At 54.3% G+C, this 19501-nt stretch overlaps 5 protein-coding genes across 5 annotated transcripts; 4 read left to right on the top strand and 1 right to left on the bottom strand.

The window, feature by feature from the left end:
- Positions 1-803: 803 nt before the first annotated feature.
- HER10_EVM0012552 (ZIP Zinc transporter) lies at positions 804-3497 on the top strand. The gene is made up of 3 exons (XM_035481945.1): positions 804-1494; positions 1573-1703; positions 1776-3497. The coding sequence occupies exons 1-3, from the start codon at positions 1431-1433 to the stop codon at positions 3171-3173; spliced, it is 1593 nt and encodes a 530-aa protein (XP_035336677.1). The 5' UTR covers positions 804-1430; the 3' UTR covers positions 3174-3497.
- A 936-nt stretch (positions 3498-4433) lies between these two features.
- HER10_EVM0006414 (uncharacterized protein) lies at positions 4434-7271 on the top strand. Its single transcript, XM_035475998.1, has 2 exons — positions 4434-4623; positions 4714-7271. Exons 1-2 carry the CDS (start codon positions 4570-4572, stop codon positions 6970-6972), a joined length of 2313 nt encoding a protein of 770 aa, XP_035336126.1. The 5' UTR covers positions 4434-4569; the 3' UTR covers positions 6973-7271.
- A 2938-nt stretch (positions 7272-10209) lies between these two features.
- Positions 10210-11215, top strand: HER10_EVM0007034 (S-formylglutathione hydrolase; the record flags this gene model as incomplete). Its single annotated transcript, XM_035476601.1, has 3 exons — positions 10210-10890; positions 10961-11065; positions 11126-11215. The coding sequence occupies 3 exons, from the start codon at positions 10210-10212 to the stop codon at positions 11213-11215; spliced, it is 876 nt and encodes a 291-aa protein (XP_035336180.1).
- A 449-nt stretch (positions 11216-11664) lies between these two features.
- On the bottom strand, positions 11665-14292 carry HER10_EVM0010245 (spindle pole body interacting protein; the record flags this gene model as incomplete). The annotated part of the gene is made up of 3 exons (XM_035479711.1): positions 11665-12084; positions 12141-13385; positions 13444-14292. 3 exons carry the CDS (start codon positions 14290-14292, stop codon positions 11665-11667), a joined length of 2514 nt encoding a protein of 837 aa, XP_035336461.1.
- A 1618-nt stretch (positions 14293-15910) lies between these two features.
- Positions 15911-17870, top strand: HER10_EVM0013150 (uncharacterized protein). The gene is made up of 2 exons (XM_035483206.1): positions 15911-17204; positions 17262-17870. The coding sequence occupies exons 1-2, from the start codon at positions 16730-16732 to the stop codon at positions 17675-17677; spliced, it is 891 nt and encodes a 296-aa protein (XP_035336732.1). The 5' UTR covers positions 15911-16729; the 3' UTR covers positions 17678-17870.
- The last annotated feature ends 1631 nt before the right edge of the window (positions 17871-19501 follow it).

Genomic DNA, 19501 nt, shown 5'->3' with positions numbered 1-19501 from the left:
CCCTGCGCGCGCAACGTAAACTCTCTTTTTGAAGAGGGATCCTGGCCTACTGGCATCAAGCATTCAAATAAGACACAACATTAGCATGCCGCTTCAACCACAATTGCAATAGAGATCTTTCACGTGTTGCGCAGTCTTCTCTGTCAGCAGGGCGCTTCGGGCGGCTTCAGTGAGTTGGCGGCTAGCGCACATCACGGGGCTCGAGGAATACTTCGTAAGGTCAGGTAAGGTACGTGGATACCTCATCCCGCCATCCGGGTTCTCAAAGCCAAGACTTGATCCATTCACGGACGTGAGCTGTCAACATGCCTTGACTCGGTCTAGGACATGGGCGAGGGATCCCTATTAAAGGGGCGAGCAATAACACAGTTCTGCGTTGTTTTGTGACTTTGCCCGGCTCAGCAGGATCGAAACAAGTTCTCAGTGTACCTAGTGTTGGCTGGTTCATCGCTTCAACTCTCGTTAGAAAAAGAGCCGCATGTTTCCTGCATCAGAAAGGAAGAAAAGGTGGGTTGCTTTCGGGGAGGGTCAGACGGCAAGCTGCAGGGCGGCAATCGACTAGGAGAAGGATGAATAAACCTAGTAGCACCAGCCTGTAGGTACAAGACCAAAACAGAAGAAAGCATGCAAGTAAGAATGAAAGGGAAACGGACTCTGTCGGGACATGAGACTCCCTCATAATACTGAGGTGACGAGTCTGACTGGTAAAGGCCATCAAGGTTCTCAAAATCCGGTGCAAGAAAAGCCCATGAAAAAGGCAGGCCCATAAGGGCCCCCCTCCCCAGCCATGGACCACCACTGGGAAACAACGCACCGGCCCCGCCAACAGAGCCAGAGCCAGAGCCAGATTCAGCGCCCCCGAATCCATGTCCCACGCAGGTGGAAAGCTTAAGGCGCAGAAGTCTCTCCCACTCTCCCCACCAGTCTGCGCGCAAAGACGCATTTGATCTACTAGCGGCCATCGACATCACCACCTTACCTTATTCTCTCTGCAACATTACCATACACTCCTTCGTTCCCTAGACCTACGCCTTCACTTCTCCTCCTCGCTCCTCTTCTCTCCTCTCCTCACCAACCCGTGGCGAATACCTTCAAGGCCTCACCTTAGCACCTTGATATCCTTTCATACACCAGCTATCCTACCTGCGTCTGCCACGACCAACCTACGTACCGTACACCACTTGCGATCCAACCGGGTCCCTGCGCACATACAACCTTACCCTACGTCAGAGGCCTGCCGCTCTGCTGCGGACGCAGCCACCTAAACCATTTACCGTATCCAAATTCCTGGGATTGCGACGACACTCGAGAACCATATAGGTCGAATCACATACGAGAAGAATATCAAATCACGCATTCCATTCTGCATGCGCCGAGCACACAGACATCCTACAGCCATCGATTGGAGGCGTTGAGCTGAGCTGCCCATCATGGAGTCGACGGAACTTGACAATGACACCAGGGGGTGGATTATGTGCATCGTGAGCGGAATAGGTGGGTGATCAAACACACACTGCGTCCTGCCTTGGCCTCCTACGACGAACATTGGCTAACCTTTTGCTTGCTTGACAGCTTGTGTCGTGGGCGCATCTATCATCTGTGTCGACCTCGTTATACGATACCTCCCCGGGAAACGCAACTTTAGGATACAAGACAGCAATGCCTTCCTGGCATGCTCTCTAAGTCTAAGTTTCGGTGTCATGGTGGGTTGAACCCCAGAAGCTCACACAATAGGATTCTGGCAAACGCATACTGACTTTATTCTTGCAAAACAGCTTTACTCAGCGTTAAACAACATGCTCCCATCCGCAAAACAATACCTTAAGGAGGATGGCTTCCAAGACCAGATCGCTGGGTTCCTTATCATGGCCTGCTTCATTGGAGGCTTTGTTGGCATTCAGGTCATTTCACGCCTACTGCATCAGTACATGCCATCTCACGTTGTCGATTGCGACCACACGCATGACCATAACGAGACCGATACCCGATCGCGCAGCCAGAGCAGAAAGACTTCTTTGTATACCTCTAGCCGCCGCTCTTCTCGACGGCCGCTTGTTGAAAGAATAGCAAAGAATGGCCACGCTACCGAGTCTACACCACTTCTGAATGGAGAGGTTGCACACGAGAACGGCGCACCACCCATGGCGAAGCGCCATGCCTCGAGTAGGGGCAATCTGAGTCTCAGCACCAATCACGCTACTCCCACGACCCGAACCTCGCGAAGCCGTGGCCCCACCGTGGATAGACGACCGTCCATGGCCCAAGTCCAACAGCGGGTCATGTCCTTCGTCAAAGACACGAAGACGAATTGCGACGAAGAGGGGCCATGCTTTGGATACACGGATCCTTGTGGTCAGGAGTGCTTCAAGCACCTGAACAGCCGCTCGACATCCACATCAAAGCCTCCGGCTATCCTGCGCACCAATACAGGGCACTTTTACGCTCATAGCCATACGGATCTGGAAGACTTGGAGGAGGGTGGTTCCTCGTGTAACTCTCCAATCAGTGGGACAATGCGAACCAGCCGCGCAGCTTCAAGGGAACCTCTGCCGGAGCACGATGACACGCATCACCACCACGACCACAGTCACAGTCATGGCCACGATCACTCGCATCACGATCATGACGCTCACGGTGACGACGAACACGCGGACGAAGATGTCGAGGCGCAACATCATCATCACGTACCTACCAATGCCTTCCTCTCTCTCGGCTTGCAGACTTCAATCGCCATTGCGCTTCACAAGTTCCCAGAGGGTTTCATTACCTACGCCACGAACCACGCAAATCCGGCACTGGGTTTCAATGTCTTTATGGCACTGTTCGTCCACAACATCACTGAAGGATTTGCCATGGCACTGCCGTTGTACATGGCTCTTGGGAGCCGCATGAGGGCTATGTTCTGGGCCGCGATCCTCGGTGGCCTTAGCCAGCCTTTGGGTGCGGGCATTGCTGTGCTGTGGTTCAAACTCGCGAAGCATACTCACCTCACGCCGAATGCTGTCTCTTACGCTTGCATGTTTGCCATTACGGCTGGAATCATGGTGAGCGTCGGCCTTCAGCTCTTTGTTGAGGCGTTGAGTTTGAACCACAATCGGAATCTCTGCATCTTTTTTGGTTTCATGGGAATGGCTTTGCTGGGCATCACGGGTGCCATCGCTTCTACGCATTGAACAGGCGGCGTGGCATTGGTAGGATCATCAAAGTGGGAAATCAAACCTCTCTCAATCGTCGGCGTTTAGGACTATTTGTTTATATTGGCGGGTACACATTTCAACAAGGATGGGCATAGGCAAGGGTGGCAGGGCACACATGCATTAATACCATAGGGATGGTCTACGGCTGTGCGGGTTCCAACTTTATAGACTGGATAGGTGGCTCAACATTGAGACCTCTCGTGAGCATTGGGCCTCTGGTCCTAACAGGTTGGATTGGGATTTGCTGCAACGCATTGACGATCGCTCGGAATTATAGATAATGGCCATCAAAGAATGACGTTTGAAATCATATTAACCTAAATAATTTCAAGAGTGATATGAGATTGTGTAATCCGAGTAACAACTTTGGAAGCAAGCGTTCGCTAGTCTTTGATGGTAATATGTGTGATATAGATCAAGGTAAAGTTCATGTGCTATCATTAGCTATATGGAAGCCTATGTATGAGACAACATTGCAGACGTATTTCACTACGAGACAATGTGAAAGCAAGAGAATATCAAGTGTCGCTGAACATTAGCCCTCCGACAAGGCCAAGGGCCAGGACTGAGAAGCAGAGGCAGGGACTGTTCCCCACGGGATTGGCACTGGTCACTCTAAGCAGTAGATACCGACGAGAATTGAGTTCGAAGCGCGGGCCAATGTGGCTCACGCTCGGCTTGGTCTATGCCTTCGGCACTGCTTAGATCCAACGGTCTCTTTGCACCGCATTCCCCGGGATAAAAGCGACAGGAGCACGTGGACGGCCTGCTATATCAGACAGGCGATAGGCCATGGGCCAAACAAGCTGAGATACGCCAGTTCTCTTGAAACAAGAGAGGGTTCGAGAATAAGTGGTCGTGGGTCCCTAGCCACGCGCTCCCCTTGTTTTCTGACCCACGAGGAGCACGTCGAGGGTCATCCAAGTAAACACTGGTCGTACTGTAATCGTGAAGAGAAGAAGCACCACGAAATTTCCACTGTGAATTCGCAGCCAAAAAAGCGTAGAAACGCATGGCTTCTCTTAACTCTCACTGTGCCCCCCCCCCCCACTTTCATCCCGCCAAAGATCACAGAGCCAAGGGGTCCAGAGCTTAGGCCGTCCTTCAACTACCATCCAATCACAGTTAAGATCTCAGCGCGCAATGTAAACAAACGAAGCGGCCCCTCTCCAAAATATCCCCGTCGCGCTCTACGTACCGCAACCGCAGCCCGGAACCCCCATCCACTCCTCTCTCGCCTGACATCATCAACCCTTCCTCTTCCAAATCAGGGACTCGCTGGCTCGACTTCTTCCGTCTCTTTGCTCTCCTCTCGATTGTCACCGACATTCACGCAGACGAGATTGACAATTCTCACTCGCAAACAGTCAACATGTCGCCGCCTCGCCGTCGTTCGGCTCGGTTGGCCAGCACCAACACGCCCAAGGTAAGCAAACAGGCTACGCTCTTTGACCGCTTCTGTAAACAAACGGCGCGGCGCCTAACTCACACAATTTTTTTTTTTCTTTATCTATAGCCCAAGGCCAAATCCACTCTGGCCTCTGTTGCCGAACGCGATGATACTCCTCCTGCTCAAGAAGTCGCTGAGAGTCTTAATGCGCTCGTCGTCCCGAACCACGACCCCGCGACGCCCTCTTCCCACTCGAACATCAAGGCCCCGTTGTCGGAAATGCACCCGAGCAAGGTTCACCCCACCGCAGCACCTCCCTCCGCTACCTGGCTCGGCTTCAGAGATATGGACCCCTCCGACAAGAAGGCCGATCCTCAGGCGACGCCTTCCAAGACGCCATTCAAGTCCACGGGCGTGCCCGAGTCGCCCTTCACCTTCCGCGTCGCCCAGCCTACCGGCGACAATGGCTTGAGCAGCGATGCCCAGCAGATGATGAACGAGCTGCGCGAGGAGGCGGCCAGAATCAAGGCCGAACTGCTCGCCAAGCGCGAGCTGGAGAGAGAGGACGAAGAGATCAACGGCCGCAGGATTGCCAAGGCCAGAGGCAAGTCTGGCCGCTTCAGCGCTGTCCACATGGCTGAGTTCAAGAAGATGGACTCTATCGAAGGTCATCCTTCAGCCTTCCGAGCCCAGCCTGGCCGGGTCACTCCTCTCAAGAGCCTGAAGCGGACCCAGTCCAAGGCGAACCTGGACGATACGCCTACGCAACCCAAGTCTAGCTTGAAGCGATCGCCCTCCAAGGCTAACCTGGACGACACGCCGACGCAGCCCAAATCTGTCCTGAAGCGATCTCAATCCAAGCCGAATGTCGACGATACGCCCACTCACCCGAAGTCGATTTTGAAGAAGCCGTCTAAGATCAACTTGGGCATCCCCGATACGCCCTCGCAGCAGAAGTCTAGCCTCAAGCGCTCTCCGTCCAAGGCCAACCTAGACGATGCGGACTCCAACAGTTCCACAAAGTCGGCTCTTGGACCTCGACCCAAGTCTCGCATCTTTGCCAACATTGAACCGCCCTCATCAGTCAAGCGTATGCGACAGCGCTTCGAGGACGATGCTACCACTGCTCGGCCAGTTTCTCGCGACGGAAGCTCTCTCCCGCGTCCCAAATCTAGCGGAACAGATGCACCTACTGGTCTTCGATCTCAGCCCAGTCTGGCCTCCCTCACGAGCCCCACTGCATCTTCCCTGGCTCGCGCTGCTGGTTCCAAGATGCCCTTGCCTGGCACACTCACCAAATCAGCCAGCAAGCCTGATCTGGGATCGCTTGTCAAGTCGCCCTCGAAGCCCGAACTTGGAAGTCTCAGAAAATCGCCCTCGAAGCCTGATCTGGGTGGCCTCACAAAGTCTGCTACTACCAACAATCTTGGTGCGCTGGAGAAGACGGCCGAGCTGAAACGCCGAATTGTGAGCCCCGGTCGCTTCGAAAGAGTCAAGTCGATTCTGCGTGGCGGAAAGGGAGCCTTAAACCAGACGAAGAGTGCCCTTCCTAAGCCCGCTTCTAGCATCTCCCAGACTCCTGCACCGCAGGCTGCAGAGAAGACGGGTCCCGCCGTTCCATTCACGACTCCGCGAAGAAAGTTGTTTAAGAGAGTCGACTTCACTCCGGACACTAACCGAGCTGCCGATGTACCGAATACCGTTGCACACCGAGCTTTTGCGAGCATGAGCCCTATCCGTAAAAATGGAGAGGTTGAGTATCCCAGCCTCGACGCCGTGCTCGGAAATGGCAATGTCACCCAGCGAAAGAAGGGCGAGAATCTCTATCCCGAACTGAATGTTGGAAGCCCGTCTGAGAAGGCGATCGAGAACGGCAGTGAGAGCATCAAGCCTCTGCCTCCGGCTGTGCCTGGTACATTCACTTTCCGCAGCGACCACACCATCCGATTCGGTAGCGCCTCTCCCACTGGTTTCGGTTCGACTGCCGGACAGGCCAGTGTCCGTCATGTGCGGGCCTCGCTTGACATGCCGGGCAGCTTCCCCACTGGCCCCGAGTTCACCTCCAACAAGGAGAACAGATCTCCCATGCAGTTCCTGGCTGGAAAGCCCCATGGAATGACCAACAAGAAGCGGGCTCGAGCTCGTGAAGAGGAAGGAGACCTTGAGGTGGATTCTGGTGATAGGGCCGGCAAGAGGCGCAAGGCCGAGCATGTGCCCGAGGGCGATGCTCTCCTGGCCCCCAGACTGATGGGTGCCACCCCGGGCACTATTGGCAAGAAGCTTCAGAGCCCTCGCGTTGCTCAGTCGCCGAGTCCCACGAAGAAGCGTGGCGGTATGAGTCTGAGCCGACTCAACATGCTGGCAAAGCCAAAGGCTCGCAACTAAGGATACGAACAGGAAACGCCCGACAACTTGGCTGATCAAAAGGCACACAACCACTTACACCGGTCTTGTTGGATTTGTATAATATGACGAAGAATGCGGATGTTTGGCAAACTGGACACGCTGTTGTCGATTGCATTGGATCTTCAGTAGTGCTGGTCCAGAGGAGAGAATTACGACTGGCGTAAACAAGGATGGCTTACGGAATGGAATAGGCTGGACCAACGGCGGTTGCATGGAGGGGAGGCATATGGACTGGTCTTGGCGTTTGTGTTTTGCTTTATGTTTGTACAATACCTACCGGGCGTTGGGATGAGATTATCTTTTTACTTTAGTTCTTGGCCGGAGGTTCTTTACCTTGGCCGTGCTTCAGGTCTATGAAAAGTTGCACTATCACCACGTATAGAGACAAGTTCATTCTGGGAAACCATCCAGCTTACTTTTGATATGGTGAAAAGGTCTTAGTTAATGACACGTCCCTCAGCATACCTACCCAGCCAGGCTCCGTCGCGAACCTGTGTGAGAAATATGGGATGAGCAGGTGGCTTGTAAACTGAATCTAAGCTCGAACAAGAGATGGGATACGAGTCAAGCATGCATTTCTTCGATCGTCAAGAATATCGAAAACGAGGCCAACGAACGAGCAATAGCACGAGTCCGGAGAACTACTCCGGGCTCGCGAACAGGTGTATTTTAGACGCCCAAGCGTACGAGCGTTCCTGTTCGCCGTCATTGCGGGTGTAGTTCTCTCGACTCCCAACCAAGGGATAACCTGGTTCTCCCAGCTGCCCGGGCAAGCCGGCCCGTCCGGAGGTTTTGCATGACGTTCGTGCCATCATGGACCCAAACACACGGAGGTGCCACCTTGCGGCCCGTCACCCGAGCGATCTCTTCCGGTTCGTCCGCCTTGGAGGGGGCGATCGCGACGAACCACGGACCAGATGCGGACGTGTCGGGTGCGGGAGTGGAGTCAGTCTTCAGAGGGCGGCTTCATGCTTCATGCTTCCATGTCCCTTGGAGCCCGAGTCTTGGGCGATTTGTTGGTAGTTGGGTTCAGCGGACACGAATTCTGTTCCCGTCTCTGTGTCGGACTAAGTCATACCCTGGCGAGTTGGCTGATTCGGTCAGTTGGGCAGTCCGTTGCGCGAGTTAGCATACTGTATCATGATCCATGGAGTTGTTGGCGTGAATGCTGTGACTGCCTTTCTGAATGACCAGCAGTGCCCAAGTTGTAGTCCATATTCGCGATCAGCTGGTGCGAAACCGAGTGGACCAGCGCATACTCAGAACCGTCTTGGCATCTTGTTCCCCAAGAGCCCGCCATCCAGAGAAAACCTCTCTTGTCGCCTTGCTGACGATGGCGCGTCTCGATCGTCAAACCCTCAAGCCTCCAATATAGTCATCCGAACCCGAAACCACAAAACGGTGTGAATCATGGACTGGTCTTTCGAGTCCTCGTGGGGCGGGCGCCTTCCTCGCTTTCCCTTGCGCGTTGCCGTTCGAGAATGCGTGGAACGGACTCTCAATCGGCTCTCGGGCCCTCTGCGAGTCCATCCCAACTGTCGTCCCTGTGACAAGACAGCATGAACCTCTCGCATGCAGATTTGCGCTTGGTGGCAGCGAATCTGGCAAATGCTCACGGTAGCGTCTCGCTCCCAATGGCTGAAGAAGCAGAGTCCAACTTTTGGTATGCAAGCAAATTGATCGCATGCTTCTAGCAAGTCGTCCAGGCTTCAGATTTGCTAACAGCTTGTGCAGATCATGTAGAAGAGCAATTACGATTTGCCGTCCAAAAGGTGTGGTTAGGTAGTAGTCGTGTATTTCTCGCCAGCTGTAGAGCGAAGAGCACCCGGTAGGGAGCAAGCTCGCCATCCATCAAAGCCTGCTGCTCATGTAGTAAACTTTGGTGTGTGTCGTCAATCCGCCATGCCTATGGCTAATTCCTCGACAATGCCCTTTTCAGCAAGGACCAGGCGATCCTTCGAAATCGAGTTCACATCGAGTTCACATGCTGACCAGTGCTGGGGAACCGGGCATGCTTGTTGGTCCCAAAGAGGATCTGGCCAATATACACCAAACCACGATGGAAAAGTTTCAATGCCTTGAGTCGGGACTTTGACTTTCCGCGCACTGAGCGTTCCCTCGAGAAAAAGATCCTGTGCAACAGCAGAGAGAAGAGCAAGAGAGACTCCTGTGACTGAGCAGGAAGAGGCTGTTGTATTCTTGGAATAGCATGGCATGGTACGAGGGGAAGCGTCTTGGTAGTCGGAAGTTGGTATTTGATGTAAGAAGAATATTTAAAATAATATGCTAAGAACTCGGGAGGGAGCTGTCATTCTGGGGGACCACTCAGCTTTCGGGACAGCTACCGAACATTGGTACCGAATTATAAGCAACGGCGGGTACCTTCCCGGGAAAGTGTCTCCTGGGCTTGCCCCTCCATGCCGAAAGCTGATGACGCACACCCCACCTTATTAGTTCCAATGGCTGTCAAGGTAGGTTCAACCTCACTGCCCAAAGATAACTGCCACCGCACGAAGTAGAGAAAGCTCTCCCCTCTCTCCGGTCCCGCAGGAACAATGCGGGGTTCGTCGTAGCAGAGAGCATGAAGTGAAAAGACCTCGCACCCACACAATGCATTACAAACGCAAAGTCGACCGCCGGGCGATAGGTAGCTTATGTATCCGTACGGAGTAGCTGTAGCTACACCTGGCTGTACGTAAGTACTTTGCCGGGTAGCATTACCACCTTTGGCATGTTATACGCCCAGCAGCACTTGTACACGGCACACCTTGCTGGGTGAGACCTTGGAGGGGTTCGCTCCTGCATCCCTGCTGGGCGTTCGGCGGTCCATGGTGTGGGGTAAAATTGGCATCATGATGAAGGAGGGACAAACGGTCAATGGCAGGACGAGACGGAGGGGGGTAGAGATGAATCCAAGCCAAGCCAAGCTCTCTGTCTGTCTCCTCCTCCTCCACTTCTCCGATCTGATCTCGAGTGGACTTAACTCGGTGTTTTTATTTATTAGACCTCCTCAGATACCGCCCTCCCTCTTGATACCCCCCAGATCCTCTCTCTTTTTTCCTTTTCTTCCAGGCATAGAATAATTTCAAGCTCTTCTTCTTCCCCCACTCCCTTCATCATCTCTCGTCTTGCTTGATAACGAACCAGCATTATATACCCCCCTTTCAACAACCCAATTGACACATAGTTGATACCCAAAACAGCAAAACAGCAACAATGGCCACCGCAACCTTCCAAACCAAGGCGACCATCACCTCCTTCGGGGGCCAGCTCCTCAAGCTCTCCCACAAGTCAAACTCCACCGGCACCGACATGGCCGTGAACCTCTACCTGCCCCCGCAGGCAACCACCCGCGCCGTCCCCGTCCTCTTCTACCTCTCGGGCCTGACCTGCACCCCGGACAACTGCACCGAAAAGGGCTTCTTCCAATCCCAGGCCTCCGCCCGCGGCCTCGCCGTCGTCTACCCAGACACCTCCCCGCGCGGCCTCGACCTCGCCGGCGAGCGCGACTCGTGGGATTTCGGCGAGGCGGCCTCCTTCTACGTCGACGCCACCCGCGAGCCCTTCCGCCAAAACTACAAGATGGAGACCTACATCACAAAGGAGCTCCCCGAGCTGCTCTTCCGTGAGTTCGCCGGCAAGCTCGACCGCTCCCGCATCTCCATCACGGGTCACTCCATGGGCGGCCACGGCGCGCTGTCGCTCTACCTGCGCCACCCGGGCATGTACCGCTCCGTCAGCGCCTTCGCCCCCATCGCCAACCCGTCAAAGTGCCCCTGGGGCGAAAAGGCCTTCACGGGATACCTCGGCGACGACCGCGCCGAGTGGGCCAAGCACGACTCCACCGAGCTCGTCAAGAACTGGAGCTACGGTCCCCTGAACGCTCTCATTGATGTCGTAAGTTTCTTGAGCTCACTTGATCACAATGACGTATATGGGAGTTGGCAACTAATACAAGAGACACCAGGGCCTCGGTGACAACTTCTACATCCAGAAGCAATTGCTGCCCGAGAACTTTGAAAAGGTCGTCAAGGAGAAGAACCTCCAGGGTCTGAGCCTGAGATATCACTACGTAAGTTGAGCCCAATTCATCGACATATCAAAACTTTTAGACGCTGACCAGAGTGATCAGGGATACGACCACTCTTACTTCTTCATGGCCTCCTTCGCCAAGGACCACGTAGACCACGCTGCCAAGCACCTGGGTCTCGGCTCCGCGTGACTCGAAGGTCGGACAAGACTGTAAACAAAGTAAACGATACCGTTGACGTCAATGATCAGGGAGCACGCAGTGAGGGAGGGAATGGAACCAAAGTTCAGGCCGAGTAGGAATACCAAAGATGTCGAGAGGACAAAGAGACGTTGCGTGCGCGCAGTCGACGTGTAGTTCTTCTTTTTTAACTAGGGTAGTAGTAGGTTGCTGCTGAGATTCTTGAAATTTGAGAATAATAATCGACGTTTCATCCACCCCGTTCCAATCATGACCTTCGTGAAGAGAAAAAAAGCAAAAACCCCCCAAAAGCACCTATTCTCCTGACGCATGGAGTATTTTGCGCATGACATGAGTGTGATATAGCAGAAACGCCAGTGTCGGGTAATATGAGAGAGAGAGCGCCGGCCGTGATGGGAGTATATCTAGTAAGATGCAACCGAAGAAGTCAGGAAAAGCGCCTAGCTGACCCGTTTCTCCACCTCGGGACTCAAGCCCTCCTTTTCGAGCTTCGCACGCATCTCGGCGTCCATCTCCTTGCGGATGCGGTTGTAGGCCAGTTTCTCGAACCGACTGAGGGCCTTCCACCAGTGCTGCCCCGCCTCGTGCTCGCCAATGCGTTCCAGCAGGTCGGCCGTCTTGAGGCGCACTTCGCGGTCCTTGTGGAAGAGTCCAAGTGCGACGTAGAACAGGCCAGCATGCGACTCTGGCGCAACGCTCAACAGCAAACAGATCTCGTCGTAAGAGTGGACATACTTGTGAAACGCTGCGTAAATTTCCTTGCTTTGCATCGGGTTGAGCCGCTGTGTCCGTAGTCGGTCGTGCATGTGGTGTAAGTCAAGGCCCTTTAACGGCCTCACTGTGTAAAGCAGTGCGAGATCCTACGGCGGTTAGTACAAATCCTTGGGAACAGTGACAGATCCCGTGGCTCCCTTACCTGGATGAAGCTGTAGTAGCTCCTTGTGTTCCTCCACCCTTCAATCCTCGTCACATTACCCGCAAGCTCCTTGTGTTTCGATTGTTCATCAGGCCACACGTAGCCGTGCCCGTTCACACCCACCGGGCCCATCTCTAGTTCGTCACCGCCAATGTAAAGAGCACTTGCGCCGTACACACTCTCCTCAAACGCAGCTGCGATTCGCGTGAATTTGATAACCCAGTCTCGCCATTTGGCGCGTATTACTCTCTCACCGTGCCTTGCCGCGATACTTCGGAGGATATCTTGCATGAAAGCCGCGTCGCCTGTCAGATCACTTTCGGCTGCGACCTTGGAGGTGCCTCCGACAAGCCCAGCGTATGACGGGTTTTGCTGTTGAAAGTAGACCATTCCCTCTGTTACTGGAGCCGAATCGATCTTGCTACTGATCTTGACTCGGCCTGTAGGCAAGTCGCACAATACATCCCACCACTCGGGGTGTAGTTCGAACGTTGGGTTGGTGACTCCAGCAATGAAGCCGGGTACATTGAGGAGATCATCAATCTTGGTCAAGTCGGTATAAGGAAACGCGTGTCGCGTGAAGCCCCTGAGCGTACCACCGGATGCCAAGGCACAGGCCGCCAAGACTGCCTCCGCAACCTCGCCTGATGGCATATTGTGCCCCAGGAAGATCACCCGCTTTTGCGTCAACAATGCATTGACCAATACAATGATGGGGTGCGTATGCGGGCCGTTTGTCGTCAATTGAGGATGCAGAGGGAACGGTTGTGGCGCCTTGCCTTGTGGCTCCGAAAACTTCTGGATCAGTTTGATCAAAGAAAAGTCACCCACCGTTTCCGGCATGACAGCGACGGGAACTTTGATGGGAATTGGTATGCCCTTGTACATGACTCTGCTCTCAAACTCGTGTGTATCCCTTGGAACCGAATACTGCGAAGCACCTTCAACGTGCGCTTTTGTTCCTGCTCTCGAAACGCCCGGCAGTTTTGGAGGGTCTCGACTTGCATCGAAAGGCTGATCTGAGAGGTGTTCGCCGCGGTCCTCGGCTATCCGCATCTGAATCATTTGCTCAAACTTTTCAACGAACAAATCTTTGTTGTCACTTGCCAAAAGCAGGTGCCTCTCAAGCAGGCTAAGCTTCGGCATGAGAGACAGGTCCATTGCGTTGACGGCATCGTAGAGCATCGCCAGCGTCTCGGGAACCGGCGCCTTAAAGTACTCGTCCAAGGCAAGCAACAAAAGGGGCTGATATAAGTAAGCCGGCTGATCAAGCGAGGGGAGCAGAGGGCTAGCAAGTTCTCACCTTGTATATATGCAGGAAGGGATGCCTCGTGCAGATTGCCATCGCCTTGACAACAGCACCTCTCTTGACCGTTTTGTCCTGCTTTGTGTTGACCAAGTTCAGAACATAGATCAACGGCGGACCTTCTCCGCCTTCGGGTTCGCCGTCGTCCGAATCTTCGTCGTCGTATTTGTCCAAGTCATCAAGGTCCCCCTCATCTTCGTCCAAGTCCGGGTCGTCATCTTCCTCGTCGACGATGCCAGCAGCGCGATTGCGCAAACGCCGTCTTCTCCGCTTCCTGGCCTCTTTCGCCTTACGTTCCTCGTCCTCTTCCTCTTGGCTCGTGTCCTTGTGTAAGAAGAAAATAGTCCAGTCCTGATTCCGAACATGGGCCTGATCGGGCAACATGAGTTCTGCGAGCATATGTTCGTCGCCGGTAATGGAAACAGGGTATTGGTGCTCCATTACCGGGCCCCGATCTATATCGAACGAGGCCACCAAGATGTACTCGACATGGTTCTCGGTGGAACCTCGCGGGTATTGCGAGCGCAACTTGCGGGGAGGATGCGCATCCGGATTGTATCGCCTCGGGGCAGACAGCGACGAGTGTTGTGATGAGACACCAGTGGACGGTGTCTTTGACTTTGAGCTCGGGTTCGAGGAGCGGTCCGTCTCGGCAATGGGAGGCGGCTGGGGAGATCGCGACGGGCGAGATGTGTTGGACATTGACGAAGGCGACCGCGAAGCTGGGAAACTGGAGAGTGAAGTGCGACGACTAGGCCAAGGGCCGTTGGGCGGTGGAGGGTACTGGGTCTGCGTGTTTGAATAGTTGCGCGTGAGGAACGGCAGCGCAGCTTGGGTCGAAGCCATGCTTGTGAGAGCAATGTTAAATTGCGGAGTCGTTCAACAAGTCGGTAGTTGGGGGGTTCAAGGTGTTGCGCAGGCTGCCGGTAGCCACAGCCATCCAAATGCAGTCGAGAGGTCCGTTCGTGGAGGTGCAGCAAAAGTAGGTTTGTCTCCGATCGAGAAATGCGACGATGGTGGGAGCCCTTTGCTGACAATTTCCCGAAAGATTAACGGCTCGTGGCCAACGACATTCGACGGTAATGCTGCGACATTAACAAGGGCAATCAAGTGATTCTTTGCCGGGTCGTCGTCGCTGAAATCGTACAATAGGTGATTGGAGGTTGGGCGAGTCCTTGAAGCCAAGTGCGAGTCGATGGGCCAGGATGCAAGATGCGAGATGGAGGGGGGGAAGGGCGGCGACGGAAGGGTAGATGGGTACGAAGCACGGAGTACGAGGGAACGGGAGGACGGAGTTGGCGAGGCGGTATAGTACGTAGTTGTATCCTTAGGTGCAAGGTAGTCCAGGAGCGGTATTGGTAAGGTGGTGTAGGTATGCGCGGTAGGTAATCGTATTCAAGCCCAGGGTAGCGCGTGGAGGCGTTCTCAGACGATAGCCGAATGCGCTCTTCGAAACGTCAGATGCAGGCGAGTGACTGACATTTACCAGTCTTTGCCAACCAGCGGAAACAGGATGGCCCCTCCGGCACACGAGGGGGAGAGAGAGCAGGTATATCCTGTCGGGGGGACAGATGCAGAAAGCGTCAATGCGTGGAAGAGAAAATCACCGAGACATGATCTGCTTCGACGTTTGGTCTGGTCTTCTGGTCTCGTCGGTTCTTATTGGGTTGCTCCCAGGCGTTCTTGGTATCCTTGACTTCTTAAAGATAGGTTTCCGTACGGAGTACAGAAAGGTATCTGGGAGTCCCAAACCAGGCAGGACTCCTGACAGGGGATAGTTGATAGTGCGGTGCTTCTTTTTCCTCTTTTTTAAAATTGTGCAATCCAATTCGATCCCCCACCGGCTCGAATAATGCTCAGCTAAGGCGCGCCGAAGCAAGGTACGCACCTCTTGGTGCGAACCAAACAGGGCGTCGGATTGAGATGGAGGGGGGAGGTCTTGCAGTGTGCCCCTGGATGGATTGCCGCGACAAGGACCTCTGGTTGGTGGTCGCCGGACACTGGCGGCCCTCCGCGTGTCGCTCGGGGCTAGTCAAAGGTGACGAGTAGAGCAGGTCGTGGTTACGGATAGATTCAGATTCAGAACTCTTCAGCGCGCGTACCTCGGAGGAGCCAGACAAGTCAGGGCCAGCTGGTGGGCAATCGACCGACACACAGACGGGCAATCTGTCAGTCAAGTCAGACACTCAGCCCGGGGGCAGACAAAGAGGGAAGAACAGACACGAGGCGGCCCTACGTTGCTGTTAGTGTGTGGGAGGCAGGCAGGTAGTTGACAGTGAGTGTGGGCTCAGGTTGGGATCCGTATCCGTGAGCCAAGTGGGCAGTGTCTGCGAGAGAAAGCGAGAAAGCGTTGGACGAATGCGTCGGGAACAATGCTGATCACGGATTCTCAGTGTCCTCTTTTCCCTCCTAAAATCCCTCTCAATCCCCCCCTCCTTTTGCGGCTTGCCTACCACCTAAGCATCAGTGATCACCCACCGACGAATACCTTCCCTTGCTATGGAACTGGAAAGGCAGGGCCTTCTTTTCTCGGCAGCCCCCAAGGACCCCCTTGCTCCCCTCCTGCCTCTTCCCCTTTCCACGTTTCTCCCCCCGCCTTCCCTTGTCCTTTGTGCTTTCCCCTTTTGAGAAAATGGTGGTCCGAGCTGTCGCTCTCAACCTAATTTTTGCTTAGCGCCCCAAGGGACCTTACATGAAACCCATGTGGCTGGAGAAAGTCATTTTGGCAGCTGACACAGGGAATTGTGATCAAGCCACATATTGACAGCCACACTTTCCCCCTCCCTGAGGTATGAGGCTCTCCCCCCCCTTCCCCCCAGGATTGCCATGCACGGACAGGATGGTCATGCAAGGCTACGGTTGTCACGGAGAAGACGCCTCTGTTTACATTCATCTGTCACCCAAAGTCGCCCATTGTCTCTGCTCTGGATCAGACCTTTCCACAATTGAACTGCAACGCCATCTTAAAACCAACGCAGAACCATACGAGAATACATTCTATTCGATACTGATACCAGAAACGCCATACGCAATTTTAGCAGTTTCTTTTCTTCTTTACATTGCCGTCCTCTACTCGTCTCTAGTACGCTTACCGTCGTCTCTCGGCCCAATCCCCATATTTCTCATTGTTTACTTCGCTGCCAAGTGGGCGCGCGGCATCAAAGATCCAGAGCAAGGCACTCCCTATTTCCCTCCCACAGCTGCTCCCGCCCCGAACACCTTTTCGATATGGTAGGCTAGGGCCCGTTTCGCGCGCGGATCATTAAATCTCTTGGAAAGTCGCATGAATTTTGACCTGAAGAACCCACAACAGGCAATGCCCGCTGGCTACAAACCTTCCCCACTAGGGCCTCATGGCTCTCCTCGCAGTTCTCCATTCAGAAGACCAGAATCTCCAGCATCACCATCAGCAGTCCGACAGACCTCAACGACTCAAGTGACCCAAGTGACGCCTTTCGGGTCGCCCACGAAGGCATCCTACGCTACGAACAACGGCCGCTTCGGCAACCCAACCACCCCAACAGACACGGCCGAGAGCAAGACGCCGCGAGTACGGACACCAACCGCCGAAAGCACCACCATGGCCTCGCCACAGCCTCTGCGGCCTGGTTTAAAGAAGACAATGAGCCATGGGAACGCCATATCGCATCTACAACCTGCGCAAGTCAGACAGCTTCGAGAGGGTTTCGAGGTCTTGGATCGCGACAGCGATGGCGTCATCAATAGGGAAGATGTAGCCGACATGCTGAATCAGTTGGGTAAGATTCGAAAACTCAACATATCCACCAAGTTCCCTCGTTTAACAACTTTTCTAGGCCTGCCGTCCAAACCCTCCGATGTGTCAAACTTCTTCCCGCCATCAACACCTCAAACGATGACAATGGCTGCGTTCCTGAATTCCCTTGCTACGATGCTCGCCTCCTTGTCACCACAATCCGAGTTACTGTCTGCTTTTTCAGCGTTCGACGACGATGACAGCGGACAGATCGACCTCGCGGAGCTGCGGGATGCGCTTCTGCACACCGCGCCAGAGCCCGGCGAGCGACCGCTTACAGAGACCGAGGTTGAAAAGGTCATCGAGGGATTCACTGGCAGGCGAGCTTTCAACCGCAACATGCAAGGCGGTTTAGGGAATCGCCGTGAGGTGTTTAGATACCAGGACTTTGTCAACTCCATCATGGGGAGCAATACGACATCCGAAGCTGCATCGGCGGAGGGATCCGAGGATTGAGCTGAATTCAGGCAAGGTACGCGGCGCATTGGTGAATCAAGGTAATTGTTGGTGACGACATGAGCGAGAGGCACGTGGGGACAAACCTCTCCGGGACGAAAGCACAAATACATGGGAACGAGGATTGATGAACGAATTGGGACATGACTGTACTTTATTTGCATCAAGCACATAGGAGCACGGTAATAACAGGTATAATTTCGGCTGGGTTTCACAGCACGGCAGTTTGGTTTCCGTTTAGCGCCGAGTCCAGGGTGACAACGTGCAGCCGCAGGCACTTGATGTGACCACCGACAACATGAAGAGTGAGGGAAGAAGATGTGTGACCGAGATCGGGTGGGCGCAGCTCCCCAAAGCTCGAGGACATCATCCAAGCTCGCAAATCGAGACGCGATATGGGATTCTGGGTAATGGGAAAGGCTGGGAGACAGGCACCCCCGTTGAACGGGCAGTGCATGCACGATGTATGACTTTGGCTTCGACCTGCATGCGTGAGAGACGTTGACGACCCGCTCGCTCCGCTATACTTCTGTAGCCCTCGACTTTGAGAGAGCAACGAGATCTGTCAAGAAGGCGGAAATTGTGAACCGGCAAAGAAGGCGGCATGGGATGGGCCATGGTGATGCCATCAGCTCGGTTTGCAGGAGGTTGGGGATTGGGATTGCTGCAAATCAGCCAGTGCCAGGCCCCCTTCTGCAGCCTGCACTCGCACCCGCAGTGCAGCACACATATTTCCAAGGGGCGGCGTGAGGTGAGGCCCTCCCTCCCACGCTCCCACGGTGCAGAAAGTGGTCGGGTGTCATCAGAGACGGTAACGCTTTTCTTCGGGCGGTTCGGCGGACCACCCCAAGCAGCCTCCAAGGGTTCCATGACAGCGGCCAACCCTCGAGGCTGATTCGCTGACTGTGCAGGGTCCCGGGACGGGGCCCCACCGAACCTTCTCGAACCGGCCCGCTGGGTTGCAGCGAAAGAGAAGGAAGGAGTCACCGTTGGTTGCAAACGCCCCGATATGGCGATTTTCGTCTGTATCCGAGCCGGGACGTCGGACGGAGGAGACATGAGGTGACGGCAGGTGCCTTTGGGCTAATACCTACCTTACCTTACCTTAGGTACTGTAGGATTTTAGGCTTTGACGCTCCTGTCAGTTGGGAGCCAATTCAGATGTACTGTTGCCCGTCAACAACGTCCCTGAGTTTTTTAGAACAATATGGTGACATCCGTTTTTCTGTTCGTCCCTCCATAGTTCTACCCGTCGCATTCACTGTAGCTTTTGAGACAGGTCATTTGGGTCCCTGCAAACGCCTTGACGCCATCGCCTTCTGGGGGTCCCGTCTGGAAATGGAGACCCTCTAAATGGAGGCTGAACAGCTCAAGCTCCCCCCTCTCTCGCGAAACCAAAGTCTAGCCATCATCCTAGTCTGTTTCTATTTTCTACTACGTAGTGTAGTCAGTGGAAAGCCCAGGTCCCATATTCGTATGGACTCCGTACGGAGTACAGACATAGGGATACATGATACGGATACCCAGACGACTTTCAACCTGGCCCTCTTGGCAAGCTCCGCGAGAGTTCTTGCGCCTGGTAAACCATTGGTCACTGGCCACCAAAGAAAAAGACAACAAGAAATAGGGTGGCTAGGAGACGACAGAATGCCAGGTCAACACTTCACCAACGGTCCAGTGGTGTTCGTCCGACGATCCCCTTCATCCACTACGGTGCAGGTATCACGGTAAACAAGTTGCGGTCTCTAAGCGTACCATTGGCTCCGCGGGACTGCCAGTAGTCAACGGGAGACGGGACTGGGCCGTTTGGACAAGCTTCTTGTG

This window comes from Colletotrichum scovillei (assembly GCF_011075155.1).
Source record: "Colletotrichum scovillei strain TJNH1 chromosome Unknown Contig00003, whole genome shotgun sequence".
NCBI classification, from domain to species: domain Eukaryota; kingdom Fungi; phylum Ascomycota; class Sordariomycetes; order Glomerellales; family Glomerellaceae; genus Colletotrichum; species Colletotrichum scovillei.
Note: the sequence above shows the minus strand (reverse complement) of the source record. Positions and strands in the feature narration are given on the sequence as shown.

Coding starts and splice junctions, on each gene's coding strand:
- HER10_EVM0006414 (XM_035475998.1), top strand. CDS start 4,570: ATGTCGCCGCCTCGCCGTCGTTCGGCTCGGTTGGCCAGCACCAACACG. Junction 4,624..4,713: donor CCAGCACCAACACGCCCAAG/GTAAGCAAACAG, acceptor CTTTATCTATAG/CCCAAGGCCAAATCCACTCT.
- HER10_EVM0013150 (XM_035483206.1), top strand. CDS start 16,730: ATGAATTTTGACCTGAAGAACCCACAACAGGCAATGCCCGCTGGCTAC. Junction 17,205..17,261: donor CGACATGCTGAATCAGTTGG/GTAAGATTCGAA, acceptor CAACTTTTCTAG/GCCTGCCGTCCAAACCCTCC.
- HER10_EVM0012552 (XM_035481945.1), top strand. CDS start 1,431: ATGGAGTCGACGGAACTTGACAATGACACCAGGGGGTGGATTATGTGC. Junction 1,495..1,572: donor GTGCATCGTGAGCGGAATAG/GTGGGTGATCAA, acceptor CTTGCTTGACAG/CTTGTGTCGTGGGCGCATCT. Junction 1,704..1,775: donor GTCTAAGTTTCGGTGTCATG/GTGGGTTGAACC, acceptor CTTGCAAAACAG/CTTTACTCAGCGTTAAACAA.